The sequence below is a fragment of the Pteropus vampyrus genome, unplaced genomic scaffold (genome assembly GCF_000151845.1).
Source record: "Pteropus vampyrus isolate Shadow unplaced genomic scaffold, Pvam_2.0 Scaffold62, whole genome shotgun sequence".
Taxonomy (NCBI): Eukaryota; Metazoa; Chordata; class Mammalia; order Chiroptera; family Pteropodidae; genus Pteropus; species Pteropus vampyrus.
In genome coordinates, this window is record NW_011888843.1 from 1,954,440 (window position 1) to 1,971,443 (window position 17,004).

At 42.4% G+C, this 17,004-nt stretch overlaps 1 protein-coding gene across 6 annotated transcripts in view; it reads left to right on the forward strand.

Moving 5' to 3' along the window:
- RNF152 (ring finger protein 152) overlaps positions 1-15,977 on the forward strand; it is a 68,476-nt gene extending 52,499 nt beyond the window's left edge. For all 6 annotated transcript variants that reach the window (XM_011361070.1, XM_023531137.1, XM_023531138.1 and 3 more), the window contains one exon: positions 12,500-15,977. In XM_011361070.1, coding sequence (XP_011359372.1) covers positions 12,628-13,239 — 612 coding nt within the window. In that variant the 5' untranslated portion in view covers positions 12,500-12,627 and the 3' untranslated portion in view covers positions 13,240-15,977. The remainder of the gene's footprint in view (positions 1-12,499) is intronic.
- Positions 15,978-17,004: the final 1,027 nt, after the last annotated feature.

Genomic DNA, 17,004 nt, shown 5'->3' on the forward strand with positions numbered 1-17,004 from the left:
GAATTGTCTGTCTTGTAGTTTCTATAAAAAAAAAAAATTGGATTTTATGTTGCCGATATATAAAAATATACTTACAGATTATGACACATATATCCCCCACACTACTATATTTAGAATATGTATTCATATTCTAAAAAGGTTATATAATTTAATAAAGTGTTTTGGAAATAAATTGCTTTTTATTTGATGATGAGACCTTTAAGTTTTAACATTTAACAAGAAAATTTATTTTATAGAAGTCATTTACATGTAAAGTTCTTTAATAAAATGAATCATTGCTTTCTACCTGGCATAAAAATTGTGGTTTTACAGTGTTCTTGCTTCAAGGGAAATTGCCAAGAGTAGGGGGCGAGCATTGTGTCCTAAATTGCTTAATTTTTTCCTCTTGAAGCTTAATTATTGCGCATAGTCTTGGATATAAAAATTTGGATAATCCATAACCTCACCTTTCAGTTTTGGGCTCCTTAGAAAGCTGAATATTCTTATTATCATGATAATAAGAGCGTGAGTGGCAGGCACGCACTTTTATCTGGGTGTTATTGAGTAAATGAGTGCCCATTATGAACCACCTACCATGGTCAGCGAACTTAATTGCTCTGTAAAGATGTGTCCGTTTAAAGATGAGGGAGCTCAAACTGAATAAGTGACAAAGGGGGAGATGGCGAATCCAGCATTTCTCTACATTGATTCTATAATCACAGCCCAGTATTGAGAGAGAAAGAAATTTACAAGGCAAGAAATGGCTGTGGGCCTTGACAGTCATTATTTGACTGTGTGATGACCTCATAAACAGCTCTAGCATGGTACCACAGAATCTCTTACAAGTATTGTACGGTAGCTTTTCAGAGATGAGAAGAATTTGAACACTTAAGGTTTAATCTCTATAAACTTAAACATTTGTGTTTCAGTCTCTTCCCCTCCCATTGTTTACTAGAAGGCTTATGAATGAAAATACCTGTTTTTTTATTGTCCCATAATTGATTGATGAAATGTAACTTCCTATTAATAAAAAGTATGTGGTAAAGCTAGTTTCCCAATATTTATCTACATGTGACATAGAAGTCAAGACTTCAGTAGATAGAAAATTTCAAGATTCAGAGTGTTTTGGTCATCTCTATAACCTTCAGACCCCTTGCTACATTTCCTCAGAGCAGCACGTCTTAAAAATGCTGCCTTCATCCAGTTTCCTGAACCGGGAACCTGGGACCTTCCCCTCAGTCCTCCATTGCTCTCCCCACCGCCTCCATTCCAGCCTTGCCCGTCTCTCCCTTTCAGCGGAAACCCTGCCAATTGATTCTTTGCTCTGCTGCCTGAACTTAAAAAAAAAATTATGCACGATGGAATATTACTTAGATATAAAAAGGGGGTGAAATTGTGTTACATGGTTCAATATGGATGAACTTTGAAAACATGCTTAGTGAAATGGGCCAGACACAAAAGGACAAGTACTATATGATTCCACTTACATGAGGTACTTAGAATAGGCAAATTCAGAGCGACGGAAAAGCAGAAGGGAGGTTACCCGGGGCTGGGGGAGGAGGAAAGCTGGGCGTTACTGTTTAACCGGTATAGGGTTTCTGTTTGGGATGATGAAAAAGTTCTGGAAATAGTGGCAACAGTCACATTATAAATGCACTTAATGCCACTGAATTGTACCCTTTCAGATGGTTAAAATGGCGAAAAATAATGATAATGTAGTTATGATTGACAGGCCCCTACTGCTTACAGGATAAAGTCTAAACTGTGCTTAATAGGAAGAGGCAGGGGCTGCTCTTCCAGCCCCTGGTTTCCCACCTCTTCCCACGAGGTAAGAATGGCTGCTCCCACTCTCCTGGGGGACTCTCTCGGCCTTGCTCAGTACCCCTGGCTGAGAATTGGAAGGAGGGGGAAGGGCCCTGCTTTGGCTTGTGTTCTCGCCCCATCTCCCCTCCTCCCCATCACCCTGCTCCTCACTCCCAGGCCTATTCACCCTCCTTGGGGGCCAGATTTTGCCCTCTGCCCCTGCTGCCTCCTAGTGACGTGGCCTTTCCCAGCCTGAGGAACACCTGCTTTCTTCATCAGGACCAGAATGTGGAGGAGGAGGAAGTGGGGCCCCGCTGTTTCCTCCTATCTCGCTTCAGAACAGTGTAGCCCGGCTATGTTGTAACCTCCACATGCTTCTCCACCTGTTCCCCCACTGGGTTGGGCGCGTGGAGGGAGGGCTGTGCTTCACGGCTCCATTAGTTAGTCCTGCTCCAACTCCACCGCCCGGCGTGGCAGACTGGCCTTCTCCTCCCTGTCACGGCAGATGGTGATTGTGCCAAGAAGAGACAACTGGGTGCCAGGTAGTGTTCCAGGTGCTTTAGAGGTATTAACGCATTTGACTCTGAGTAACCTGTGAGGGAGGTGCTGTTACCGTCCCCTGTCACAGAGCTATTTGAGTCACTTGCTGGAGGCCACAGCTCTGGTCCCTGCTCCTAACTACACTTGTTTTGCCTCCTCCAGGCCTCTGTGCCTTTGCATATTCTGCATCCTCATCCTTGAAATTAAAATGCTGCCTTTTCCTGAAAAGTCTTTCCTGGTGTCTCCAGACAGACACAGGTGCTCTTACTTCTATTTCTTACCTGAGCCCCACCTTAAGTCCAGATTACATACAGTGCTTTGGTTGTTAACATGGCTGTCTTTGCAGGGGAGGGCCCCATCTTTTCTGTTTAGATTCCCCCAAACCTAGAATAGTGCCTCATACTCAGTGTGTATTTGAATCAATGCGTTCGTGGTAGTATTTGTTACCCTAGCATTTTCTCTGGGAACTATGAAGGTGAAATTGAATGAATACCTTTTTTTCAAAAAACACGGTCCTAGGTCATCTGACAGTACATTCAGAATATTGCCATGTTCCCCTAAACCCAAACCCATAGGTAGGGCTTTACACAAACAAATTCAAAGATGGAAAGCAGAATAGTGGCTGCCAGAGGGGACAGGGGTGGGGGTGGGAAGGATAGACTGGACAAGGCACAAAGGGACGTTTTGGGTGATGAGAATAGCTCGATTGGTGTGGTGGTTACACAGCTGTGTACCTTTGTCAAAACTTGTTGAACTGCACATTTAAAATGTGCTTTTTGTTGTTGATAAATTTTATCTCAAAGTTGACTTAAATAGAAGAAAGCAAGAAGAGAAGTCTTTGGAAATTACTGTTTGACTAGGAAAGACGGATTGATGACAGGTGGCATTTGGTTGCACCGCTGTTCAACATCGAGTTGGAGGGTTCGTGCTTTTGTTCTTTCTACTTACCTTGCCTAAATGGAAAATCAACCCTCATTGAGTTACTGCAGCTGGAAGGAAGAGAAAGCGGAAGTAATGAGCAGACTGACAGCTGACTCCCAGTGGCGCTTAATTTTAGTACTGATGCCTTTAGGACATCTTTTCGACTTCAGTCTGAGGCTAAACTGCAGGGAATCATGGGTATTGAGGGGAGGTGCGGGGAGCACTCCACTCAAAGAGAATGATCTTATGAATGGCTTTTGAATGAATGTATTTAAAGAAATATCTGTATAACCCACCAGGTTTTCGACGTATCATCCTTCGCAAGTGTTTAATATAGAATGTTCTCCAGGTAATTTTAAGAAATCTTAAGGAAAAAAAAGTACATATTCTGAGACACTGTGAAGGAATGCCCCATCTGTAAGGGGAATTTACCCAATGTTCCTTCTGGGTAAAGGTGAGCCACTGGAAGGTGCTGCTGTGTAGAGCTGAGATTTGGCCAGATGTGAATTTCTTCAGCTGCTTTGTGGCTTGCTGTAACTACACAGATGGACACAGGAACTGCACATGTGATCACCATGTCTGTGCGGTTTCATCGAATGAAGGGTTGCCTTTAATCTGGAGCTGTCACAGTGAATTCTGGAGTCATTTGAAGTAATGGATCCATATTTCTAAGTCTGAAGAAAGTTTGGACCTCTATCTGTATGTTCTCACTAATGGTCTTAATACTTGTCGTTGGCGGGACAGGCACATGGTTGTCATTGTTGGCGTTCTTTGCTCAACTGTCTTTCCTCTAGTTGTCTGACTACAGTCATTTGCAAAGACGTCGCATCTGTGAAGCTGGTGTTCCCTCATTCTCTCCCCCAAACAACCATGAAAATAGTTTGTATTCTGTCGCCTGACAGGAAACTCAGGGGAGATAATGAATGTTAGAGTAGTATGCTAATTTGAGGATAGGTGTCTCCAGAGTAATATTTGAATTTAGGGGATTAAGAGCAGGGCTGATGAGAAATGATATAGATCTTAGGTCAGCAAATGATGGCCTATTGGCCAAATCTGGCTGCGGCCTGTTTTTGTAAATGCAGTTTATTGGAACATACCCTCGCCTAGGCGATCCTTAAAATAGTGTCTATTGTCTATGACTGTTTTCACATTTTGACGGCAGAATTGAGTATTCGTGAAAGAGCCTGTGTGACCCGCAAAGCCTAAAAGCCTAAAATACTTATTACCTGCCTCTTTACAGAAGAGGCTGTGGGTCCCTGGTGTCGACTAAATATAACGGGAAAACATTTAGAAACGAATCGCCTTAATGTTTCTGTTTGTGCTGGAATTCGAGATTGGGGAAAAAAATAGGAGTGGGGACTGCACATGCATGGTCCACGTTACGAAAATGCACATGTTCACATCCGAGGTTTGTTTGGGGCCTTCAGAGACCCGTGTGCCCTGCACGTGAAGGACGGGGCAATGCGGGCCACAGCAGAGAGAGGCCACTGCTGCCCAGGGAACTTGCCCACCGGGAGGGTCACAGTCTCAGGCCTTAATGCACAACTGCGGGCCCCCAGACCCTTCCCACAACAGTGACTTATATGCATCTCTGTCATCTTTAGGCCACCTTGAGATACCACTCTAACCTTCTGTGTCTCTTGAGGTTTAGAGCCCACCTTGCTGCCTGGGATGGTGTCCGCTTGGGTCAGATGTGATGCTTAATCAAAAAAAATAAAATAAATTTTGGTGTCTTTTCCTCTGACTTTTGTTGCTCTCCAGTGTCTCTGGAGTGGGAAGAACAGCGGACCAGCCTGTGGGCTCTTCGGGCTCCAGTGCCCTTTCCAGCGCTAACAAGCAATGATAGTTCTTTGCTCAGTGGTTCTCAGTCCTGTGCATAGTCAATTGAAGATACATCATCACTGGAAGAGTCTACTCTCGGTGCTCAGCCCCGCCTTCCTCCTTTTCCAGTGGTTCTCTGTACACGGGTCTTCCTTCGGGTTGCATACCCAGGCTCCTCGAGGTCGGAGACTTGTTTGCCTTAGTGTCCCCAGTGCCTTGCCCAATGCTCAGCACACGGTGGAGTCCCAGTCCATGTTTTCCTCCCGCTACATAGTTTTCCTTCATAGATGTCCAACCATTGGGAAGACTTAGGATTTATGTTTGTTTCCCATTTCTTTGGCTTTACTTACGTGGCGTGTCAGGTCCTTCGTCTCTACTCAGAATTCTGGGTGTTGGGGTCATTGATCATTTTCCCTTTGCTCTTCCTGTCTGTCTCATGATATCTTTCTCTCCAGGGAGCCTGGGGATTTCCTGATGGTCTTTTGTATTATCTCTTCTCTTTTGTGACTGTCCACAAGTTTTCTTCACCGTCAAGGGTGATCAGAGCAAAGGAGGGTGAAGCAGTGTGTCTGATTACGGCCAGCATTAACCTTGGCCTCCATACGAGCCGGACAGCCACACAGGCTTCTTTTCAAAGACAAGTTGGGACCACCGTCACCCTGTAGCAAGTCCAGGTAACAGGGATAGCTTACTTGATCTGAGAAGGTTATTGACTGGACGTAAAATAGTTATTCTTTTGATTGTTACTACAAAGTGGTGGCAGTTTCTGGTATGTTGTTAGCTCTAGTTAGACTCATTAAACCAAACCAAAGGCATAAGGAAGAAGCTTCTAGTGTAAATTGCCTCCCATTTATTTAGATCCCCACTATCTCATGTAAATGTGCATTCTTATGAGATCATTAATAGACAATATTTTTAAAATGTCAGGTATAACAAGCATAGAACAAAGAGCCTGACAGCTCTGTCTTGCTGTCAGAAACCCAGGAGTGTGTTTAGCAATTACTTAGGTCACAGAATTATTTTTACCAGAAGGTAACACTGGGCGATCATTTAGTCCAGTGTCCTTGCAGGTGAGGACACTGCGGTTCATGGAGAGGTGATTTGCTTAAAGTAACCCTTAACCCGTTTGCTTAAGGATAGAATTAGAGCTAAAAACCTTGCCTCCTGACCCCTAATAGCAGCTGATAGATATTAAAGCAAACAAACCAACAAAAACCAGTCGTTATCATCACTCATGGCAATACTGAAATTTGGCTTTAATTCTTTAAAGTGTCTTGATTCCAATATACTGTGATTTTAAATATGCATCACTATACTGGGGGGTGGGTCAAATTCATTTATCTTTTTCCCTAACTCAACTCAAGTGAAATGTTCTTGTGTAAATGAGATGCTCCTGGAGACCATGGTTCAGGTTCAGCTGCTTCGTTGTGCTTTTTGCAGCAAGAGCATTGGCGCGTGCAGACAGAGACGGCACCTACGCTGTGGTCAGGTCCATCGGGCCTGTGGTTGTCCCAGTGGGCAGTGCTGGCAGGGACTGACTTTGGCATTCTGGCCGATGTGCTGCCCTCTGCCTATTTAACCATTGATCTCTCTGTCCCGCCCTGCTTGCCTTAGTTACCAGGGCCAGTCTGCCTCCAGCACTATCACCATCCCCTGCCCACCCCTTTGGTCATCTAAGACTTTCAAGGGACAGTTTTCACTTTCCAGATTCTTTGCATCGCTAAATGCAGCAAATCAAGATGCTTATAGGAAGAAACAGTGCAAATATTAGAGGTTGGGCCAATGGAATTCTCTTATGAGATTATCAGTGTCCTGGAATCCACTGCCTTCTCCATTAAAACAAAGACAGTGGTTACACCAATTGGACTCTACATGTATTAGGCAATTGTGTCCTGAAAGACTTGCTTTCTGCTACCAGAGGACCAAAAGTTGGTGACATCTGTCACCGCCAGACCATTCCTATTCTTGCCACTAATTGAAGTGTTTGCTAAGATCCAATAGAAGTGGTGTTGCCAGCAGAAATACCAAATTAAATGGAATTGTAATTATTTTGTTTAATCCCATTTCAAATATTTACATCTTCTCAAAGAATTAAGTGTCTTGTTTCAGAAAGACCGGCTATTTCAACACAATAAGAAAATCAGGACAGTGGCTAATTTAACCTCTGACTTTGAGATTTTTCTCAGCACGGTCATTGAATTTAAGGTCCTCATGTAGACCATCAAATGGAATAATTCGGGGTCAGCCAGATGTAATCAATGTCAGTTCTTGCAACAGACTCCATAGTTAATGCCACTGTCACAAATCTAAATCAGGATGTATGAAGGGTCTTAAGAGTATAGGAGTGAAAGAGTTTAAAAATAAAACTCTTTGGATTATTTATTTCATTGTTGTTGTTGTTGTTGTTGTTTTTCTAAAAGCAACTGGGATTATAAAAATTCAGTGTTGGAGACCTGTGAGATTTTTACCACCCACTGAAGTCATGAGAGTACTTTATCACACTCACATCTTTTATAAAGATGCTGAAAATTATATACTTTTAAAAAGAAGAAATTTTATGAAAATATATCAATGTTATAAAGTACCAGATATCTACTGCCCCCCAAACAGCAGCAGCAAGACACATACCCCTTTGGCTTTTCACAGATTTTTCCCCAAATCCTATCTCTTCCATATACATAAATCTCAATCTATTTTTTAGAGTATTTTAAAACCAAGTCATGCATTAGTACCAGGATCAGTGATTATTCGAGGCCTTTTATCTGCGCATATCATACAATTGATACTATATGTGAAAATAAGTACCACTTTATGAAGGAGTGTTTGAGCATATAAATTCTATCCTATAAGCCATACTTATAGGAATGCCCTCCCTTAGCCACCACTATTCCTTTTTGTGGTCTGTCTTTCTCTTTGATTTTTACTTTAGATTCTTTCAAAATCGTAGTGACATTTAAAAATTGTTCCAGTGTATTTTAGTGTATGCTCGTTCTTATGCATTCCAGCAAGGCACTCTTTCCTTTGAAATTTAATGAGCATTTTATTTGAACATCGCATCTTGCCAAACACAGGTTTTCTGAAGCCATCACCAGTGTGTGTGCTTGCGCCTCCGACCAGGAACGGTGACTTTCTTTTCTAGCAAATGTCAGCCGTGTTTCCATCCGCTTCTGTAGCTGACTCACATCTTGAGTGTATGATGAAAGGGAGAAAGAATGATCCCTCATTAGCTTTGGTCCATAGCCTCATAAATTTTCTCCTCTTTACCTAACTAATCATCATCATTACTAGTTATGCTCCAGAAAGTAAACTGAAATGCAATCCAGGCTGGCTTAATGAAGAGCAAATCGGTGTATAAATCAGAGAGGCTTCTGTCAAAGGGGCCTGAGTGTCTGAGCACGGAAAATAGGAACTGTTGCATCATTCTGCTTTTTGTGTTCAGCCTGCGTCGTAAGGCTAGAGCCTACTTGGATGGAGTTGGAAATTGAGTAGTCTAATCTAATTTTAAGGAAGCTCGACAGCAATTAACTGAGTATTCCTTGGAACATAAACTCATGAATAAAATTGCATGTTGGTTTTGTTGAAAAATGACAGTGTGGCAGGTCTTGGGGGAGGGCCAAGGAGAACACTTGCATTTTTTCCAAGCTGTTCGAAATGGCAGTTCTTTGAGAGCTGGGAAGTGCCTGATCCGGGGGGCAGATCACACACGGCATCGTAGGGAGAGTTAGGAGGAAGGAGAGAACTGGCACCGCATCCTTCACTACCAGGCAGTATGTGAACTTGAACTCACTTGACCTTCAGACACGACTGCATCATTAAATTGAAAAGGAGAGCAGCCTTGGCCAAGCGAGGATGCGGCCTCCAGGCAGCCGACCGACTTGCTCCAGTGCCCCAGCTGGCAGTCAGCGCCAGAGCAACAATTCACTTTAAGATTCTTTGGGGCCAAAACCTCTATTCTTCCTATTCTGCGAAGCTCCTTTCCACATTTTTTTTCCTAAGGCAGGAAGGTAAATAGTATGGAAAGAAGGAAAGTTAAGAGATACATTGGCGTAATGAAATATTTTTTGTTCCCAGCTCCATTTGTGTTGGAGGTGTTTGTCCTGTGGGTGGCATTCGTAAGGAACGCTCTCTCTAAATTCATAAAACTGCAGGAACCTCTGCTTATCGTGGGCACATCTCCCCAGCCTTGTCATTTCTGCCACCATAGCTCCAAGTGATCAATCCTTCCTGCCTAGAAACACACCCATCTCCCTGTGGTCTGTGCTATCATGGCCTGACCTCTGTCAATGGGCTTAAAAAGTAGGGATCGATGAGAGAATTTGCCAGTATTCACCAGCAAACCCCGTGTTTTCTTTCTTTCTTAAGAAAAAATAAATTCAGTACCTTGGGTATAAAATTGGAAGAATTGAACCCTCGTCGCTAACACCCTGAGATTTCTCTTCCCTTCCACATTCACCATTTCCCATACACGTTCCCATTTCTAAGCTGCCCGCGCCTCCTTTCGCCTGGGCCGGAACGTAAACGCCCCCTAAGCTCCCTCTGCTCCGCTCTGCCTGCCTCGGGCTGACGTCCCTTCTCTGTGGGTGCCGCCTCGTGCAGACTTTTCCCTGCGATAACAACCCCACATCTTCAGCTTCTTTTTGTCTCTTTGACATCTTCCTGAATAACAGATTTCTTATACCTTCGAGCACCTCAAATGGAACATGGCCAGAATAGAACTCGTTGCCTTTCTCTTGGCAATCCCTGTCTGTCTTAAAGATAGCACCGTCCTCCCAAGACTTCTTCCCGCTCCCAGCATCACGTGGCGCACGGCCAGAGCCCTCGACTTGCGTAAGACTTCTCCGCAGTCTGCGTCCCTTCGTGCTGATTGCTACTATTTAGTTCAGCTACTCATTACTCTTGTCTAATATTATAATAGCGTCCCAGGGGACCTTTTGAATCTATCCTGAATATTACTGCCTGATGAATCGCTCTCACATTCCTCTTAAGCTTTCTGGTGAATCACTCTCATGCTCTTAACCTTTCTGGTGTTTTCCCATGGCCCGGTAGAACGTCCCACATCCCTGGCCTGGCACACGAGGCTGTCCACGGTCTGTGGTCTCTGGCCCAGGGCCTGTGTCTGGCTGGGCTCATTCCTCCCCTCACTGTAGGACCTGCTTTCCCTTGGCTGGGCCTGTGGGAGGGTGCTTGCAGGTCCTGTGAGAACTTTGTTTCTTTAGAAAGCATCTGTATCAAAAACCTACATGTAAGAGCTAAAACTATAAAACTCTTAGAGATGACATCTCTAGGTTCCTCTCGCATTACAAAAAAATCCTCTCAGCAGTGTCACAGCTGGAATAGAGAAATAATTCTGTAATTGCTCATGCTGATTTCTGACCTGAAAATAACCTGTCCTCTGATTTCACATGTCTGAATCCTCCCCATAATCCTGATTTGTCACTGAGCCGTCTCTGATTCCTCCACACATTCCTCCTGTAGGGCAGGTATCACTTTGTATTTTTATTATAACTAAGTCCTTCCAGCCTGAGAGTTTCTCATGGGTGGTGACAAGTTCTTAGTTTACAAGAGACAAAAAGAAATACCATGACACATGGTAGATATTCAATGAGAATCTGAATGAATAAATGAACGGAAGAGACAATATATTTATTCATTCTCACCTAACTTTAAATTGCTTGAGTAGAATTTGGGTCTGATTCATATTTCTGTCCTATAGGAGCTAGCTTTGTGCACGATAGATACTCGATAGATATTTTTTATTTTCATTTTTTCAGCTTTATTGAGGTATAATTGACAAATAAAACTGTGAGATATTGGAAGTGTACACTGTGGTGATTTGATAAATATATATACCTTGCGAGATGATTCTCCCCATCTTGCTAATTAACACATCTGTCACCTCATATTTATCGTGTGTGTGTGTGTGTGTGAGAACATTTAAGATCTACTCTTAGCAAATGGTTATTCAATAGACAGTTCTTGAATTAATAGACAAATAGTTGGCTATGATACACGCTTTCTGAATGCTATAATACTATATTTTACTTTCAGTTTGTTTAGGGGCTCTTAAGTATGGCTAAAATATTTTAAAAATATGTTGCTCTTTTGATTGTCACGGTTAATTTTTATCAATGATTTTTTTTTTTTTTTACTTTAAATTTTTTCTACCTTCTTAGTTTTAACTTTAACAAATCGTGTATCATTGGGGAGGGGGTGCATTCTTGATTTTACAAAGGAAGTTAGAAAAAGAAGGTTTACTTTTTAAGAAAAATGTGAAGGAGGTTTACTACGCTATTATCTCCTGCCTCTGGGTATAGGTGGGCTTCTAGGACCGGCAATTATTTCTACAGTAGAGGTTGGATAGTTCTCTGCAGAATCATCAGGGCTCCATCCAGAAACACATAATGTGGATGCTTTCAATAGGAAACACAGTTGGGCAGCCTTTATTGAAACACCCCTGGAGCACTAGGGGGTTCCTGAAACCCCAGTTAAGTTGAACTAAGTTACTCCGCCTCCTGTCGATCCTAGGAGGCTGACACTATTCCTTTGTTTTTCTTTATGGTGAGGGCTGCCTGCCAGTATTCTCCGACCACCTTTCACTGTATACTACTTGATTAAGGTCAGTTAATTGATAGTCTTTGCTTGCCGTGTTACTTGGTGCAAGCCTAAATAGTAATGAAATTGAAAGAACCGCCTGAAAAATATTTATTTTCCTGTATGCCCTTGTGACCCGACTGCCTGAAGGTGCATTGCTGCTGGTGGTTTTGCTATTGTTGTTGTTGTTTTGTTTTTGTTTCTGTCTCTTTTAAATTTCACTTGACAAGGATGCCCTTGGGGCAAATGATTTGGTGGGAAAGATAACAGATGGCTGCGTGTGCATCTTTGGCGGCATCATTCTAATGACCTCTGAGGGAAGAACAGCCCTAACCCACGTAAAATGAGTCAATTAGTTACCTGAAGTACCTAGATCATAAAGTTACCTATACCTGGCCATGAGTACTTACAGGAGGATAAGTAGAGTCAGGAAAAGAAGGTCAGAAGATCAAAGGAAAGAAATTTACTTTTAGAAAATGCTACAAACTTATTGGAAGCAAGAGAATCTCTCCGGTATATTTAGAAGAATAAGCCAGGTCCACTGAAATGCATGAAACAGAAACAACAGACTTCCCCGTTATAAAATATGGGGGCCTTGTGTACCCCAACAGAGATGTTCATTTCTTTAAAAATGAGCAAATTGTTCACCGTGACAGGCTGTCTGAGACAAGTCATTCACCTGCCATTGGACATTACAGGAATCCTACAGTCTCACAAGTGGGGAATTTTTATGCGTTTGACCCAGTGTCAATACTTTTGAATAGTGGCATAAATCCATCAGATATGCTGACATCTCAGCTTGTTTGAAACAATTAACTTTGTGTGCATTTTGTATCTCCTTCAGAAATGAACACACCTGAATACGCTAGATGCTTGTGAGCACCCCAAACGACTCAACGAAGGTGCTGGAGTGGCGGACTCTGAGAACAAGCTTCTTCCCTTTGGCCTTGACTTTCCTGCTCCCAGTCCAGGATGGAGACGCTTTCCCAAGATTCTCTGATGGAATGTCAGATCTGCTTCAATTATTACAGCCCCCGGCGAAGGCCCAAGTTGCTAGACTGCAAACACACCTGCTGCTCAGTGTGCCTTCAGCAGATGAGGACAAGCCAGAAGGACGTGAGGTGCCCTTGGTGCCGGGGCATCACCAAGCTGCCCCCCGGCTTCTCCGTGTCACAGCTCCCTGACGACCCTGAGGTCCTTGCCGTCATTGCCATCCCGCACGCCTCCGAGCACACCCCGGTCTTCATCAAACTTCCCAGCAATGGGTGCTACATGCTGCCGCTGCCCATCTCCAAGGAGCGAGCACTGCTGCCAGGAGACATGGGCTGCCGCTTTCTGCCCGGGAGCCAGCAGAAGTCTGTCACCGTGGTGACCATCCCTGCTGAGCAGCAGCCTCTGCAAGGCGGGGCTCCCCAGGAGGCGGTGGAGGAGGAGCAAGACAGGCGGGGCGTGGTGAAAAGCTCCACCTGGTCCGGGGTGTGCACTGTGATCTTGGTGGCCTGCGTCCTGGTCTTCCTTCTCGGCATCGTGCTCCACAACATGTCTTGCATTTCTAAGCGCTTCACTGTGATATCCTGTGGCTGAAGTCGGCGGCGGGGAAGTCTCTTGTGGGTGCCAACCAGGGGTTGAGCAGGTGCTGGTGATGGGATCGAGGTGAGGAGATGGGGGCCACGCTGATCATTTGGTGCCGAGCGCTGGCCTCTGGGCTGCCCCTTAATTAACCCAAGACAAACATGAAGGGCAGAATGCGAGGTCTCAACAAGATACCAGGCAGCTTGCTCTGAGTATTGACGGCGGCAGCTTCGAAGACGATTGCATGCATCCTCGTAGTCATTTGCTAAATGGACTGTAATTTATGATTTCTCAAAATCATGTTACAAGATAGACACATTCTACTTAGACGTTAAACTGTGCCAGTGCATACAATATGATCTTCTCTAAATGTGGTAGATTAAAAAAAAAAAGATGCTGTGTATACAAGTAGAATTAAACCTGAGAATCCACGTAAAAATTCAGCGACAACGTGCAGTGCTGGTTTCTTTCCCTTTTAAAAATGAAACCCAGTCTTCGTTTAGTTGCTAAGGCTTTTTATACTTTTTGAATGGCACCCAAATTAAAATAAGTCAAGTGGACAGTCGTTTTAAAGAAAATATTCGAACGTTTCCAATGTGTTGTGTTTTGTCATGTACCTTCATTTTTCTTCCTTTGTGATTAGAGCTCTATACGTGTTTATGAAATTGAAAGCCCAACGGGGGAGCAATAAACTGAGTAATAATGAGAAATGCCTAATCCCACAGGAAAACTATATGCCAATTTTTCTCAAGCCATCTCACAAAATAAGAATTTTAAATGTAAATATTATGTATTCGTGTGTGTGTGCGTGTGTGTGTGATTTGATTTACCTCAGGTTTTGAATCTTTTCAGAAGACTCTTGATGGTAGGACTTTGTGGACATGGATGAGTCCGGGGTCTGAAACGGTGGCCATCCCTGAGCACCAGGACCCACTGAGTGAGATGTCACGTACTCATCACTTCCAACACCTGCTCCTCTTCTGTGTATTCAAGTCCTGTGTTCTGTGAGGCACAAATGGAGCATAACAGATTCTGTCTTTTCTCCTAGTTTGGGGTATTGTAATAGCCATGAGTGTTGGTAACTGATGACAAACCCGGACTGGCATTTTAATAATTAGTCCATGATTATTTTTTTGAAAGATATTGTTCCATGAGAGTTAAACCATTCAGAAATCTAGTTTCTTCTTGTTGTATAAGTGAGAATATCTCTTGTATTTTGAAATATGTTTTTATTGAGAAAAGTGGCAAGGTAAACCAATGACTCACATTCCTGATTGAAGTAGACCAGTTGATCCTAAATTCTCAAATGTTCTTAAATGTGTAATTATCTCTAGATGCTCATGAAGAAAGATCAACTAGTATTAAATGGTAAATTCCTATGCCTGGATGTGTGTGCATTCAGAAGAAGCTGCGAGCTTTATAGTTCTTTCCAGCTTCTCTTAGGGAATTCATGAAGCAAGTGGTATGTGACAAGGACTTCACTCGTAAATATGTCTATTTGTGTTCCATTGAATCTATGAAAGTAGAGGAGAGAAAGACAAGCAGTGACTGGTTCCGAAAAGCAAGACTAGAAATCAACGTGTAAGATGAAGACAATTTAATTTGCTTATACACTAACTATTACCTTCAAGCAGTAAAAATATGCACATTAAAGTGATGGAAATCATGTGAGATAAAATGACAGTATAATAACTAGAATCCAAAGTTAACACTGTTCATTGCTGTGAGGATTCAGTGTAAAAATACGAACTCGGGTTTTTCAAATCTTTCAAATTTTTCGTAAGACCTTTAGGAAATGTATTTGAAAGCTCAGACTAGAAATTAGGTTAAAATGCCATTTTATTGTGTAAGCTATTGGGCATTATACAACAAATCTAGGATTTATTTGGTATTAATAATTTAGGTATCATATTAGTTGAATGCTATCCTCTATTACGTAACGTAATGTACTGTTGGTTTAGTGTCGATTTCTCAAACTCAACCAGGCCCCTGTAATGCATGTTTGACCTAATTTCTATTTCTCTTGGGGAAAAAACAAAAAAACAAAAAAACAACCCACAGAAATGTTGCATTAAGAAGACAACATTTCAAATGGACTTTGCCCTTGCAATTTTAAGCCAGGCCATGTTTAAATTAATTTTGTAAATGATATCTACATATGTTTATGTACAGTATGAAATGACTGGCTGTGTAGTATAGTATCTGATAGGATTCTGTGTGTTAAGTAGGTTATATACAGACACTAATGTGTGTGACAACACAGCGCTCTGTTTTTTTTGTGCAAAACCATTGAGTTAAAATGTCTATGTAACTTTTACTTAACATAATCCCATGCTAGAGCTGCAATTAAGCAGTGCAGAATTAATCAGCTCTGTGATAGTCTTGACTTTACGATGTAAGGTAACAATAACAACCAAAATCAGAATTGTGTGTGAGTTTTACTGACATGAGAAACACTGTTTAAATGAATTCTGCCTGCAGTTCCTTTTGCACCTGTTAAGGTATGCATTCGTGTGTGTGTGTGTGTGTGTGTGTGTGTGTGTGTGTGTGTGTGTGTGTGTGATGTCTCAGCCTGCCTGATAGACTTTTTATAGACTTAATGATATGATAATATTTGGTATCCCATTGCTCTGGCCTCTTCTGGCATTAGCCAATGACACTAATAACTCATCTACCCCATGTGACAAAAGTCCAGTGACACAATCGGCCAGAATTCACAGTTGCACATCAATGAAAAAGGAAAAAAAAAACCTCCATAACCGAAAGCACAGAAAGTTACCACTGAAAGCAACTTCTGATGGCTTCCGTTGTAGGTGAGTCTGCTGAGGCCCACAGAGGTGCAGGGCAGCTTGTGATTCTGCAGCAAAAGGGAGACAAGAATTTTGCACTGCAGTTTCTTCTCGCCCTTTCCTAGGCCTGTTGACATCTTTGTCGGGCTGTGGATGACCTTTTTCAGGGTGGATGAATGTCCTTTACTAACTCAACTCTTGCTTTCGAGTTGTTGTTTTTTAGTTTAGTAGATTTACATATTCACTTTAGTTAGCATCTACCTCTCTGGGAAATGAAAGGAGGGTTGATTTAAGGATGAGTACAGACTTTTAAAGAAAACCATGTGATTTGATTTTTTTAAAATTGCAAACCATTGGTTTCCCCGCTCCTCCCCGTATGTAAAGGACAATGAGTGTTGTGTAAATAGTAAACTATAAGAAGCATGAATTTTCATCTTTATTAATGATCTTGACCTAAGCAAGAGAATGCTTAATATGTTAAATAGAGCCAAGTATGCTGTCAAAAAGCATTGTTTTTGGAAAATTTTTGTATAATGACTCGGGGCATAAGTTGTGATGAAAAGGCATATCTGTTCTCAGTTCTAGTCATATTTTATGATCAGAAAGCTATAAGGTATTTTCTTATAAGAATATAATTTAAGGTTAATCTTGTGCATGACTGAAGAGCGGGTCCCTTGAAGGGTACACCATGTCCTGGTGCTGCCCTTGGGATCTTGTAGAACTTTCTGTGATGATGGGAATGTTCTATAACCTGTGTGGTCCAATACAGTAGCCACTAGCCACACTGGCTGTGGGGCAACTGAAGTGCTGGGTTAGTTCGACTGGGGAACTGGATTTTGTATTTTATTATTTAGTTTTAAGTTATTTAAAATTAGCACAGTTGTGGATGGTTGTGCAATGGGAGATAGCTTCTAAGTGTTTGGAGTAACAGTAAGGCTAAGAAGACAGTTTGTGGCTTAGTAACATGCAGTTGGCTAAAAAAAAAAAA